Here is a 15,705-nt window from a genome sequence, read left to right as displayed (position 1 = left end):
TTTATAAATGCAGTCATTCAGCTGCTAGAGAGACTGATTGATCACCTGATAGGTAGCATTTTCTTTTATCTTTATTACTTTTAGCTTTATGTCTGCTCCCTAGAGGTATATATTCATCTGTGGTCCATGAGAGAATGACTTGATTTTATAAGGTATTCATCAACATTGATTCATTTCTTCGTAACACTAATTTAATTCTCCAACTTAAAAAAATCTGCTCAGTAATCTGAAAACTAAAGGCTAAACAATAAATCAGAAAAATCTTCTAAAAGCATAAGCTGCATAAAACTTTTGAGAAAAATAGAATTAATAGAAATTGTGAAGTCATTATGTTAAAATTCTTCATCTTTTGGTACCACAATAATATATAATCACGTCATTATTACAAAATATTTTTAAATTAGTATTTTTTCTGGCATCATACAATTCAAGCATTTTTAGTACAGCAACTTACAAAAGAAATTTATGAAAAAAGTGACAATTATATTTTTTATTACAATTTTACTTCCCCATTCAAAGGAAAAAACAAAGAAATTCCTACATTTCTCTATTTTTCTCTCTCTGGATTTTTTTTTTTTTTTTTTTTTTTTTTTTTTTAGTTATAGTATTGTGAGCAGCCCATTACTTGTCCCGTACTGTTGGCTACGGGCTAAGAAATTGTCAGTCTTGATGTAAGGAATTCAGTTAGAAATTGCAGTCTTGGATGTAATTGCACATTCTGTTGCATGTCCCCTGTAGTAGTCAATTCTGTGAGAATATAGAATCAGTTAATCTTTCTATAAATTTATGAAAACATTAAGAGGAGTTTATGATATAAATAATTTCACAGTGATAGGTACTAGAAAGAGAAACTGTGAAGCTAAATTACTATGGCCCTTACCTGAGTAGAGATGAGTTATATGGTTCTATAAAAAAGTGTGGTACTATCAGGACTGTAATATTTTCTTTATCTAACACAGGATAGTCAACATGGTGTGGCACCATGCTGTATATTGGGAATCTGAGAAAGAGAGATACTGCTACTGAAAGGGAGATAATGAGAAAGAGAATGACACCCTGCTTTTCCTGGGTCAGACCTGCCAAAGAGACAGAGCACCACGTGAAGGATTCCCTGTCCTCACTCTGTTCCACTTCACTGCATGCAGTGACTTCAGGGATAGGGGAGAATGGTGACAAGTTTCTGCCCAGTCCTGCAGGTGCATCTGTTCCATGCCTACCTCGCTGTCACAGGTGCCCTTGCAAGGGAGATGCTGATCTCCCCTCTCTGCTGATTTGCAGTAGGACACAAGAAAATTGAATGCAACTGTGTCAAGGGAAGCTCTGATCAGACATTAGGAAAAGGTTTTTCAAGAGATTATCACTGGGACAGGCTCCCCAGGAAAGTGTCAGTGTATCTTGAATATTTCTCTTAGTCATATGGTTTTGTTTTAGGTAGTCCTGTGAGAAGCCGGAAGTTGAACTTCCTGAAGCTGATGATCCTTATGGGTCCTTTCAAACCCAGTACATTATATGATTTCACGATAGCATTATCCACCAAAAATGCATCAATATTTTTATACAATGGCTTTCAGTCCTGCTACTATTGGTACATCCAAGTTCAATAGTTTACTATCAATCAGGTGTGAAGGCTGATAGACAGATACATAAACATACCCATAAACATACCCAAACATACAAACAGTGTTTTTTAAGATATCAATTTGTTCAACTGCATAGAGAAATATCCTTAAATATAAAAGTAGGATTGGTGATTGGCAATAGTAAAATGGAGTGAAAAGCAAAAAAAAATACATGCCCCTTTCACTATCAAAGGTGAAAGAGGACCTTGTGTGTTGCTATAGGACTTGAAATGAGTACACAGAAGCTTGGTAAGTTCAAAAGAGGAAAAGACCCCGTCTTATTCAAACATCTGGTATTTATATAATACCAAAGATGACTGTGGATTGGAGGATGGAATTACCACCTCTCCAACACACTGGTCCAAAGATCTATCAATCATTTCTCTCTACCCACAGAGAAATTATTAAACTATTCTATTTATACATGAAATTGTGTAAGAATTCTGATTCTCAAATATGCATATATTATCGGAAAGCTAAAGAAGTTTTATGAAAACTAAAACTTTCAAAAAAATATAAAAGAAAACTTAACACTTTTAAAAATCAAAACAACACTTGAGCACATAGATGGTACAGATAAAGATCAGATATCATGCCTCTTATTGGAGGACACAACACTGGAACAATTCTCTTTGTTCATTGTTTCCAGTTCCCGTGGAGGTTGTCATCATCTTTTATATGTACTTTTGCCACACAAGTGATGTTTTACAGATAATAAATATTTGCTCTTTTTTTTCTTTGTTATACTTTAAATCCATATCAGTCTTTAATATGACTACTAACTTAAGTTTGTACCTATGCCTTGTATTTATGTTGTACTGTGACTGTGTTCTCAAAACCTTGGCCATAACCTGGTGACTGCCTTCTCTGTCCTGGTACTGAATACCAACATTTTAAATGAGCGTAATCTTATCTCTACTTTAAGAAAATTCCCAAAAGTCAACTGTTCTGCAGTTTTGCCACTATTTTCTCAATTTCTACACATCTGTACTGCAGCTACAGTGGTGAGGTGTTCATATGAACCTTTTATGGACTTATCTGGATTCCAGAAAGAAGGCAAACATGGTATCACATCATAAAAAGAATGAAATGGTCATGTAATAAAAATAAATATGATTGAAATCTGTTCACCCTTGGAGTATAGGGTTTTCTCCATCCTGAAATTCCCTGTACTACAAGGAACAATAAGGTGATCAGGAAGTCAGAAAAACACTATTTAGTCTTCTTCTACTCCATAGACCTCCATCCATAAACCTTATCAAATCATGATGTAGCCATACACCACTCTTTCAGACCACAGCAGCAGTTTTGATTTCTTCCTCCAGCGGTGGTACTAACCAGACAGACACCTTAGAATATGGCTATTCCCATTATTAAATAGAATGTCTTGAAAAAGGCCCATAAATTCTTTGTTGTCTTGTTCATCTTTCTTTTGTTGCTCATTAAACATAGAAAAGGCAGACATAAATGGGCTAACTTCAGGATCTCTCAGCTGGGCCGATATCCAAGAAGACAACTTATTCTCCTGAAGTCTTTGTACTGATTACTGGATTTTCATCTTCTTTCACTTTGTCCTTTCCTTACTTTAAGAGTGAGTGACCCAGAATATTCTTACCGTTTTGACAACAGTCTTCTGCCCTGTCCATATTTTTTACCTATCTCTTTTTGCTCATTTGGAAATTTCTTTTCAGAACCGCAGGTAGTCTATTTTGCTCTAGATGGATTTTCCTGTGAATTTTGCCTATTAGTGTATTTTAGAAAAGTTTTCCGAACTTTCTATTTAGAACTCTTTTTATATGTTTATATATCTTCACAGCCTATATATTCTATAATAACTCCTTATCTTTATTGCATCTTGTAACTTTTCTGCTTCTAAATTAGGGATATCAATATATGATTCAAAAGATGCAAACTCCTTCTGGGTTTACATGTGATGCACAGGGTGCCCTGTGGGCCTGTCATCCCTACGTCTTGTTATATGTTTTTCTTTCTCTTTGGACAGTGGTTAGAGCTGCTTAACTTTTTACCTTGGCTTCTTCTGTACTCCCTCATTAGTGCCATTCACCAGTTCCCAATGCTTAGTCCTGTCTGCCATGGAATTCATCTTATGACACTTCCTTCTGGTTTCCTACTTACAAAGATATTTTAAAATCTTTTTTTCATATAAAGTTCTCTCAACAAATCTTTTTGAAACTTCTGACTTAGGACATTTCAAAAACCCAAATAAGGATTTTTAATTTTTTTTTTTTTTACAAAGTTTCATTTCACTTTGCACACAAATCCTGCCATAAGGAGATGAAACAAAAAGTTAAAAAAAAAACCAAAAAAACCCCAAAAAAACAAAAGAAAAAACCCACCAAGCTAAAACATTATTTTTCCTTACAAAGGACATCTTAAAAGAATTGAAATTATCCACTCCTGTGCTTGTTTGCAATTTATTATTTTCTAAGTTACAGGACTACCTTGTACTCAAAGTTCTTTCTGACACTGAGTTCTCTGAACATGCAGCCCTTTTCAGTTCTTTTTCGTATTCTGCAGCTTGAAGTAGATTATTTCAGAGGAAAACATGTGTCATTATTTCCGGTGAAAATAGGTGTCATTATTCCCCGTCTTTTCCACTAGAAAAAGCAGAAAATTTCTATTAATTTGGCTTGTTATTTGTATGGATAATTTACTATGGAAGGTACTTGCTCTAGCTAAATATCACATAACTCAGCTGAGAGTAAAAAAAAACAAAAAACCTAAGTTTAGAACCCAGCTCTACAGTGGATATTTTGTGTATTCCTTTTCATAGATAATTATTTCCAGTGATTTTTATCTAATATGTATGCATCATAAATGAATTGTGAGGTCAAAGTCATTAATACTTGTATTGTGTTTGAAGATGCTTGCAGAAAACAGCAGCAAGGGCCAAATATATTAATTACTAGTCCTAGACTCTAGGGAGAGTCAAACACTATAATTAAAGATATGTTAAAATATGCCTTCTGAGAACTACAATAATCTGACAAAAGACTGTTTGTTTGTGGGCCAAGTTTACCACTGTTGAATTCTAGTTCATGGTATGTAAAATAGGCAATTATGCAAGCAGAAAATAACAGAATTCACTGGTGTGTTATTAATAACATAGATGGTGCCTTATTCATAGATTCATAGAATAGTTTGAGTTGGAAGGGACCTTAAAGATCTTCTAATTCCAGGCACCCTGCCATGGCAGGGATGTCACCTACTGACATCGTTGCTCAGAACCCCATCTAACCAGGTCTTGAGCACTGCCAAGGATGGGACAGCTAAAGCTTCTCTGGGAAACCTGTTCCAGTGCCTCACCACCCTCACAGTAAAGAATTTGTTCTTTATATCTAATCTAAACTTGGTGTCTTTCAGTTTGAAGCTGTTGCCCCTTTTCCTATCACTACATGCCCTTGTAAAATGTCTGTCTCCATCTCTCCTGTATGTAATCACTGTCTCCTTTATGCAATGCTATAGGGTTCAGATTAGGCTTTAAATTCTGAAGGTCAAAGACCAGCTTCATCAGAAGCAACCTATGACTATGTAAAAAACAGAGCAAGACCTAGACCAAGTGATGATCACTAAGTGATCTCTATACTGTAGTGTTTAAGCCCTGGCACAACTGATCATCTTCAACACCTTTTGATTTCTGGTCCAGGTTTCAAACCAGAACAAACAATACATTTGTTTTATTGAGCACCAGTGATCTTTAGTGTACTGAAGCAAAGCAAAACAGCTGGTGCTTTGACAGCTGATGTGCAGGATGTAATTGATACACTCATAGCACTACTCCTGTTCACTTCTTGGCATGGTTTCTGTCAGGTTTTTAAAGGAATTACTGATCTCTGTGTGGAAGCCTAGAGGGCACATCTCTTTTCCTCTCATAGCAAGCGCTGAGATCAAAAGGGAGCTCTGGACCCTGAAAGGCACTTGGAAGTGTACTAGTGCCCGTGCACTTCTCCTGCCAGGTGCCTGCCCCATAAAAGCCAAAGAGGTTTGGTAAAAAGTAAAGTTCATCTTTACTGCTTTTGGGTAATGGAGTGCACATTGTCCTGATCATAACCCACAAGTGCACTGTGTGATAGTGATGAAATTAAGGAGCACAAGTCTCTTTCCACAGACGTTAAAGGGTATAGGCACAAATCTATAGTTTTCAGAAGTTTCTGATAGTTTTTTTGTGGGGGTGAATATATGCAGCCATGTTCATTCCAGCTGGAGAAAAGCATAGATGATATAATTTGCTGTTTCATGTGCATGTGCACTGAAAAAGTATTAATTAATATATACATTATGACACCCAAATAAGACAGTAGTAACTGTTAGACACATATTATTATATTTAAAATGGAATTGTTTTAAACACATTTTAAATTTATTAAGCATGTTCTTCAGCTTCCTTCCAAATTATTCTTCAAAATTTATTATCTTTCTATTTTAAAACTAACATTAAATAAGTCTGATACAATTGACCTATTAATGGATACGTCAGTTTCACAAATGAAGGAAATGTGAAAACTAGAAAAAATAAATTCTTCAGTTACATGTAATACAAAGTATTTATTTTCATGGATTTACAATGTAGAAGTTTCTGATTAACACATCATGCTGTTGTGACAGATGTCTTGATTATAACTGTTCTCTGTTGTTATGGATATGAAATGGAGGAGTTGTAAACTTTACTTGCACAATTCCATATTGTTCAGTTGCTCAGTGGCTTGGGGATTTTTACCTTTTTTTTAACTTGCAGCACTTCAGTTACTGAACATAATTTGTCATATCCTTCTTTTACACAACTGCTATTTCAGAGGTGTTCTTTAGGAACAAGTATAAATTCTAACACTGCAATTTCTCTGTAGTAGCAGGATAGTCCAAAAGTACATTTCAGAATCCAGACAACACTCTTCAGAACTTAAATATATTAAACTGAAAGGACAATTCACCTTTTAATAGAATAGTTATATAGCCATATATCTACACATGGAGTTCAGTTTGGCTGAAGACATGAGACATTAGTGAATCACAGAGACAAAGCTTTTAGAAAATTTTTATTTTTTAAAAAAAGTTCAGATTTTTGGATTCAGCCATGTTCTAGACAGTTACCAAGGCAATCTTTAACACAATAGAAAGCTATTTTCTCTTAATTTCTTTATACTTGTGTAGAAATTTTTATCTTTAAAAATTTTATTTTGTGTTTGGGTCTTTCCTCTGTTAAATTAATGATTAATTACATTGTAATAAGAATAATATAACCAGCAATATCTCCATTTTGCATTATTTAGAGAAGCCAGTACTTTTAGAGACTCACTGAAACAAGTATTTTGATTGTCTAACAGTGGAAAACCGAATATTTTGGAGAAATCAACTCTGTTTCAACAGTTAGGCACATGCTTATTCCCTTGATATTTGTGCTATGATTCTGTCAGGTTTTTAAAGGAATTGCTGACCCCAATTTACTTGTAAAAAGCGGATTTGTCATCATGTCATAAAATCACAAATAAATGGAGAAATAGCATTTACTTTTATATGTTTTTTATGTATGTTAGAATAACTATGTAGTGTAGACAGTGCAGACAATGTGAAGGAGTAAATAGTTGTGCCAAGGGTCTTGGATTTACAGGTGATTTTTTTTTTTTTTTTGTATTTGGTGGGGAAAATAATTTTGAAATAATTGGGATAAAAGGAGAAACAAGTTTTAAAGTCTTCTGATCCTCAGATTAGTCCATGGCTTGCTAGTGATGCAAGTCCATGGCTTGCATCATATGCATGCCATGCATATGATGATTGTTTTTCCTTTTTTTTTTCCTAATTATTTGTTATATGCTTAAAATAGCACCTGGACTTTATGGATGCACAGTAGGGGGGATCCTTGCTCTTTATACTTTATTTCTGTGATGGAAGAGTTGAACAGGATGTACAAAATATTTTGATTGTGGAAAAACTGTCAGTGGTAATGGCAAAATTTTGATGTTTTAAAGGATTGGTATATTCTACTAAAATTTAGAGAAGGTCTATGGTTAGGAAATTTTCTGTAATCTAAATAATCAGCAGATTTCAAAGTTCAAATGACAGTGTTTCTTCTGCTAGTATCTATCTATAGTAACACTTAGAAAGCAGGGAGAACTGATGGCTTGTTTTTCACAAGATCCAATGACCTGTTTAATCATCTATTTCTGTCATGTTCCTACATGTGTAGTTTCATAACATCTTGATATCATTGAACAAAATAAAATAAAAATAAAATAAACCACAAAACACCCCAAACCCATTCTAGGCAATGGAATGAACATATTTATTGCAATAAAAGAATGCCTTCTGCAAAGAGGGTGCGAATACATAACTTATTGTAGCTAGGTAAGGATAAGAATTCAGCTCAGACATAGCTATTGTTTAGATTTTCTAATTAAATCTTAATCACACTTGTGGGATTAGGGAAGCTTATTTTCAATTTATGTAGAAGGAGACCCGGAATGAGGAAGAATGTACCTAATGTTGACTAGAAGATACAAAGATATTTGGAAAATCCAATCAGTATTAGCTGAAAATTTCTTTGGTGTCTGTTGGAATGGAAACTAATGCTCTGGCACCTCCATATAGTGTCATATGCAACTAAGTCTGCTTTGGGTGTTTCAGGTACTTCTGTGGTCCAAGTTACAGCTACTGATGCCGATGACCCTTCATATGGAAACAGTGCCAGAATAATTTACAGCATACTTCAAGGGCAGCCATATTTCTCTGTGGAACCAGAAACAGGTAATGAAAATTTTAATTATTTTCATTTACCATAAACTTTAAACTTTTTCTTTAATTTAAAAGACCTTGATCACATATTAAAAAAAAATGTAATTAAAAACTAACTGAAAGAGCATTTCTTGCTTTTTTTCATGATTTATAACTTTTAGAAAACATATAAAAACTCAAGACATCTGAAATTATGAAGTATAAGTAATTTTACTGTGGTACTATTCATTGCTTAAGATTTAAATAACATTTCTGATAAAGGCAAGAATAAAGGGTTTTTTCTTAGAAAATATTGGGGTTTTTTCCCCTAATCATTCTACTTAGATTAATAAAAGGCGTTCTTTCTCCTAAACCTTGTACACAAATATCTTGAAGCATTTTTAGCATGAAACTGGAAAAGGATCTGTGATGTAGAACAAGTGTTCAACCAAGACATGGCCTGTACCAAAGACTACTATAATTATAAGACTACAATAAAACTTATGGACAGAAATGTGTGCTTTGAAACATTAAATGAATATTTTAGAGATTTATTTCAAAACTAATATAAAAAAAGATGCAGCAGATTGCTGCACATAAGCAACAAATATATTATTAGTGGTTTTGTTTTCTAATTTATTTCTTTTAGGCATCATCAGGACTGCATTGCCGAACATGAACAGAGAAAACAGGGAGCAATACCAAGTAGTTATCCAGGCAAAGGACATGGGAGGCCAGATGGGTGGATTATCAGGGACCACCACCGTGAACATCACACTGACTGATGTCAATGACAATCCACCTCGCTTCCCCCAGAGTAAGCTGCATTTAATAGTTGACTTGTGCTGTAAAAGTTAAGCAATCACCATCTGGTTTAATTTAGAGTAAATCTAGATTATGGGGCACACATAAACAAAAGGCTTATGTGCTGATTATTATTATTAAAGCAGTATATTACATGTTAAAGCATTTTTTTTTTTTGTTAAGAAACAGCTACATGATCAAATATAACTGCAGTAAACCTTGAATTACTCCCAGAAATATGAGGAGCAATAGTTGGTGGACTCATAAGAGCATTACAGCAATGCTTTTGCTTTCCTTACCTATTGCTTAATTCCTACATGCTCTCCCACTGGAGAATAAAATATGTTGTAATTCTAGATAGGCAGAAATGTTTGAATTGTGGTATCTGCTTAAATATTTAATCATGAAGAATGTGGAACTTACTCAAAGGGAATCAGACAGATTTGTACTTTTTCAGTTATAGAGCTACAAAACAACACAGAAAATTTCCCAAATGAAAGCAAATTACATTTAACTTTTTTAGGGTTTTTTACAGCTTTAATGAAGGTTTTTATAATGCTTTTTGCCTTTTGATTACACCCCTGTCAAAAATTTGTATCCTCAAACCAAAATGTAAAAATATTCTTGGTCTCTATCTGATATGGAAGTATTAAACTATGTAGCATCAAACTTGTAACAGTTAAGCATTTTAAATACATTTAAAGCCTTTTGCATAAATTGAAGTTGCAATATTTGCATGATGATTTAGATTGACTTAATACGTAAAGGATTTAGAGTATCCTCACCACACATTTTATACACTCTCTATAATTCTACTCAATCCAGCAGTTTACTGATGGATCCAGTAACTTCTTGATCAAAATAACAGAATCAGCTTTAAATTACGCTCTTTATGGCACAACTGGAGTACATAATTATGTTCAATTTAATATTGAAGGTAATATATATGTGTTCAGCTAAGATGTTTATCAGCATGTAATTTCATATACACACTTGAAATAAAAAAAAGTAATGCACCATTGAATAAGTAGAATTTGTGCATTTCTACAAAGGTTGTATTCTGAACATAATATATTGGTAATTTATAATTTTTTTTCATTTTTTCACAATTTTTATTTATTGTTTTATTGTTTCCATTTGTATATAGAAGATTATGCTATTTCCATTGTTATGTAGGACAGGAATGTGGTATTACTCTGGACACACTGAAGAAGACTATTCAATGAAGTGTCATGTTCAAAGCCTTACAGAAAAAAAAATTAACACTTAAGATAACATAGAAGCTTCAAAAGTGCATATTTATACTTTTTCTCCTTTTCTTACTTCTTAAACAGTGTGTTAAATTAGAAGTTAGACAAAATGATGGAATCAACTTTCTAGACCATTTTAACATGACTTATCTGGGATTCCAACATAATATTTGAGAGAGAAAAGGATTTGATGTAGCATCTCTGCATTTTTATTTAATGTCAGTTTAAATCAGAAGTGTCATTTGCTTTAAACAAACTTAATTTTGCTCTCATGGGTTTTGTTGTCTTTTGATTTTTCCTCACTACTTTCTCTCTGCCAATTTCTTTGTTAGATATAAATGGAGAGGAAAGCTAAAACATTTATAAAGATAACATATTTTCATAGATATATGAAAGTAAAAATAGCTATTGACTTTAAAAATATATATTTAACCTAAAAACTGAAATAGACATTATAATGATTCATGATTTTATCAGAGTTCAATGAGACTGATGGAATTGAAACTGATTAAGTTAAATTATTCTTATTCTATTCCAATAATAAAAAAAACAGATAGATTAGGTTAATAAAACAATAATATGCATATCAGATTTATAAATTATCTAAGTATTAGATAAGTATTAGAATGCCCATTATGTTTCCACAGGACTCAGCATATTACAGCTATATGTTTCAATAAAATATTTAATATCAGCTTAAATGTCTCCCACAAGAAATTAATATTAAAATTGTAGAAAATTTGGCATGATGTATTATATCAGACTTTCTAAAAAAAAAAAATATATATAGAAGAACCCTTAATTCCTCTATTGTTTACATTATTAAACAAGGATTCTTCAGAATATTTTTCCCTTCTTAAAAGTATACTAAAACCCACATAGATAACAGTGATTATGAGATTGAAAACTTTTTCAAGGTGATACAGAAAGGTCTTCAAAGACCTCAGACATTGGATCTTTGTTTCAACTGTAATATTTCCAAGTGTCCTCAGAAGTAAGGAGATAGTGTTGACCAGTGATAAACAGTAAATGTGATTTATAGAATTAGAAGCCTGAGCCTGAATGAAACTCAGTGCACCTGAATTATGGCAGCCCATGTATCCTGTGAGACTATAGCCTTTAGTCCTTTATAATATTTGCTCTTACATTATATGCCTATTCAAGAGTGAATGGGAAGAAGAGTAAATGGAAAAATGAGATTGGTTTTTCATTCTTTATGACTGACTGAAGTACTTGCAATCCCAAGTGTGTAGACTTTAATCCTCAAGCTGATTTCTGCACTCCTTAGTATATGGAAAAGTACTCCTTTCCTTCATCCTCCCATTCCTTTTCCTGACAGACAAATGAAAGGACATCATTCACTGGAGTAAATGCAAAAAGTAATCTACTTTCCTTGAGAAGAGAGAAATAAGATTGACAGCAGAGTTTTGCAAGGATGATTCTGCTTTGGTGTCCTTTGTATTCTGATACAGTGTCCAAAGCTGCACTGCATACCATATATAGTCAATGCATTAAATGTCTTTAGTGACAAAAGGAATAGGATAGGCTAGATTAAAAATTATCTTTTAGATTATAAGTTTCATGTTATTTTCCCTCTCTGTTTCCACTACCTTATTAGCGATTAATGATATGAGCTCTTACCAGTTTGTAGACTAAATAATGACTTGGGTATTGCACTGGGAGTCAAACAAAGTAGTATCAACAAGGCATAGGGATATAGTTTTAAGCACTGAAAAAAAAATAGGAGGAATAGTTGACACCTCATAAAAATAATTAAAACATACAAATATTAATTGGGGATAAAAAAAAGCAGTCTTTTACCATCGTCATCCATAGTGCTGCTTAAGTACTAAACTGGGGATAATTTTTCTTTTGCCTTTTTTTACCATTAGGTGAGTACAGAGAGATTCTCTACTAGTGAAGTATTACAGGTTTAGATATTAGAGAAAGGTAACAAAAATATTAGAGAAAATGCAGGATAAAATACTCAATTGAACATCAAAAGGTGACTGAGGAAAAATAAATACATATAAATAGAATGTGGTGTGTACATGGCCATAAAAAATTAATTCTGCTGCTATATGACTGTTTCATAGTTAAATATGCTTAAGGAAAATTATACAAAGAAATTAAATTTTAATATTTCAATATTTTTCATTCAATGTTTAATTGCAAACTAAATGTGAATGCATTTCTTTTCAATTTTTGCATTTTTGTTTTTTTGGCTTTGTCAAATGGGAACATAATAACATAATAGAACAGAAAAAAATAACTCTGTAGAAGCAGAAACAATCTTTAATGACCCAATAAATAATAGGGGTTTTTTGTAGTAAGTGTCACTCTGTAGCTGCCTTGTAATACACCAATAATCCTCAAATGACTCATGCTTTCCTGAGTTATGATAAAATCACATTGCCAATGACCTTCCCATATAGCCATGCCAATCTCTCCCCATGATTCTTCTTGATTGGACAAAACTAATATGCCCTTAATGGACTTTTCTGTACTACTTATTTGGGCAATGTATTTATGTGTTGCTTTTTGTGTAGCCTGTTTAGCTTTTTACTGTTGTGGTTGCTGTCCTTTACCATTTCCATTTTTGTGTTATTTCAAGTATACCTCTAACTCCTTTAATTTAGCTAGTCTCTAAGTTGAAGAGAAAATCTTGGCAAACTTAACAAAGGCCATAGAAGAAAATGTTTTCCAAGAGAAATTTGATGAATTCACTTTCATCTTTGGAATGACAACTGTAGATGCATTAATTTTAAAATATTTTTTTCTGAGAATTCTTCATAGTGCATTATATCCCCCATGTTTTTCTAGCATATGTTCCAACAGATGGGATCAAATATCTTAATACTTATTTACAGTTTTCACACTAAGGCTAGGACATAGAATGCTAAAATATATGGTAGGATACTTATTTCAATTTACTGCAGCATGTCTGAATTATGACAGTTTTATTCCTACATATCTTATTAGCTGTATGACACTACCATAACGGGATATAACTGAGATAAGAAAAGTAGCACAAAACAAGAATTGCAATATTCATAAGCCTATTTAAGTATGAATTAACTGCTTTAACAAGTATAGGCACAATTTATGCTCGTAGATTTTTAAAACACCTCCTCCTGCATTCATGTGTTATTCAAATGTATTTAATATGATATCTTACTATCTAATTCTGAAAGATGAAATGTCAGCTGGTTACATAGAATTGGCCAGCAAAATCAAGGATTCCTATTCTTGTTATTACTTCCATGATAAAATACATGTAAAATATATCTCAAAGATTGCCCTTAGATATTAAGGGGTAAAAAAAAAGAGTGAAGCCTAGCAAGAACACAAAGCAATTTTTCCAGATGATATTTCAGGAATGAAAGTAAAATGAGGACAAGAAACTTACAAGGAAAAGAAGGGCAAGAAGACTGCAGATATAGTTGATTCTTCTCTGAGACAGAAGGTCTTTCTCAACCCTACTTTCCTATGAATGTTTTTTCTACAATTTTGTTTTCAGTCTTCTATATAAAACTTTCCTCTGGATAGTTCTCTGCCTCATATTTTGTCTAGTGTCTCAGTGTTAAATGGCAAGTTCTCTAGAATAAAAAAATACACAAAATTATGTTATCAGCTATTGTGTCACATCAGCTATTGGGTTACTTCATGCATGTGTACCAGCTTGTGGGGGTCCTGAATCACTCTTTGTCTTTTTGACAGGTACTATCCATCTCCGCATTCCTGAGTCCTCCCCAGTTGGGACAGCCATTGGCAGCGTTAAAGCCACAGATGCAGATACTGGAAAAAATGCAGAAGTAGAGTACAGGATTATAGATGGTGATGGGACCGATATGTTTGACATTGTGACACAGAAGGACACACAGGAAGGCATCATCACTGTGCGAAAGGTGTCTATTAATGGCATTTACTAAATGATTTTGATGTCAATGTTATGTCACAAGAGTTTATTGCTTATATCATGTGATACCACATGCTAATTGCTTAACATTTGCAAGCATCCGCCATCAGTGGCTGAAAGGTACTATTTCCTTTTAAGATGAACTGGAAATAAAAGGTGGTGACCATAGCTAAGATGCAGCATAGGTTTAAAACATTGTTGTAAGCAAAGTATGAAAAAGTGGGCCAGCCCCAATGTGTTAGCACTAATTATCTCTGTGATTTCAAACGCAGACTTCTTAGGTATTTCTATAACCTGTTTTCTGCAAGCAATCAGCAGCTTACTCACTACTGAGAGACACAGATTTTCCGTTTCTGTGAGATTCTCATCTACTTGGGTGAGATGAGATCTGAATGCCAGAACACAGACATAAGTTGCAAATGAGAGGACTGCCACATGAGCAATGTGTACGTAATTAAGGTGTTCCTGGTCCAGGGCTACCTTTAGTTCTTTAGTTCTTTACCCTCTGTCTTGCATTGTCAGAGCACTTTCAAATGCTTGTCTTCTAAGTCTGAGATCTCACAAGTAGATATGTCACTCTCCTATTCCTCAAAAATTTCCCTTCCAGAAGTCCCTTGGTCCTTGTCTTTGGGACTTTGAAATGGACTTTAAAGAGTTTAGGCACCATTTTTAGGATAAAGCACTGCTTATATTCACTTTCCAAACAAATGTTCTTAAGCATAGAATAATGAAAAAACAAAGTTTGAGGTTTTATATTTTTTCTTTTCCTAGTTTGTGAAGGCTTCTCTTGAGATGCTCTTTTCTTGCTTGTTTCAGATTTTCACACAATTATATTAAATCAATAGTGTCTTGAAAAAAAGTCTAGTAGCTGAATCAAGCACAAGAAATTTCCTAAATTATAATACAGCAGTTCCAAAAATGTCAATAAATACTAATGAACAAGATCTTCTGATTTTGTCATTAAGAGTCTGACAGAATTTGCATTTTTCAGGATGCTCTCTCAGTCATTAATAAGTAGTTTATTCAATACCGCAGACAACAGCACTAACAAGCAAGGAAGGAGATGAGAATGCTGAGTTCATGGATTCGTTAAAATAGTCTCTTTTTTTTGTTGTTATTTATCCACTTTGATTGTAATTTCTGTTTTCAGTGATGAATAACTACAAATAGCTTGTGTTCCTTTACAAAGCCTGCAAGTTATTAAGTCTGAATTTATTATATGCTGTAAAAATTTTTTTATACAAATTTCTCTATACAATTTCTCACAGACAAAATAATTTATTTTCCACAATTTCATATATTTGGGCAAGACTTTTGTTCATTACTGTGGATGTGCTGGAATGCCTGTATAATCCACAGGTTTCATATCCATGTTTTGCACTGTAGG

General features: G+C 33.4%; 1 protein-coding gene across 4 annotated transcripts in view; it reads left to right on the top strand.

Moving 5' to 3' along the window:
- The window catches only part of CDH10 (cadherin 10), a 93,460-nt gene that overhangs the window by 62,109 nt on the left and 15,646 nt on the right, over positions 1-15,705 (top strand). For all 4 annotated transcript variants that reach the window (XM_012571522.5, XM_072924064.1, XM_032746839.3 and 1 more), the window contains 3 exons: positions 8,259-8,378; positions 8,995-9,162; positions 14,120-14,307. In XM_012571522.5, the coding sequence (XP_012426976.5) occupies positions 8,259-8,378; positions 8,995-9,162; positions 14,120-14,307 (476 nt within the window). The remainder of the gene's footprint in view (positions 1-8,258; positions 8,379-8,994; positions 9,163-14,119; positions 14,308-15,705) is intronic.

This window comes from Taeniopygia guttata, chromosome 2 (assembly GCF_048771995.1).
Source record: "Taeniopygia guttata chromosome 2, bTaeGut7.mat, whole genome shotgun sequence".
NCBI classification, from domain to species: Eukaryota; Metazoa; Chordata; class Aves; order Passeriformes; family Estrildidae; genus Taeniopygia; species Taeniopygia guttata.
The sequence above is the reverse complement of the archived record's forward strand: the minus strand, read 5'-3'. Positions and strand labels throughout refer to the sequence as shown.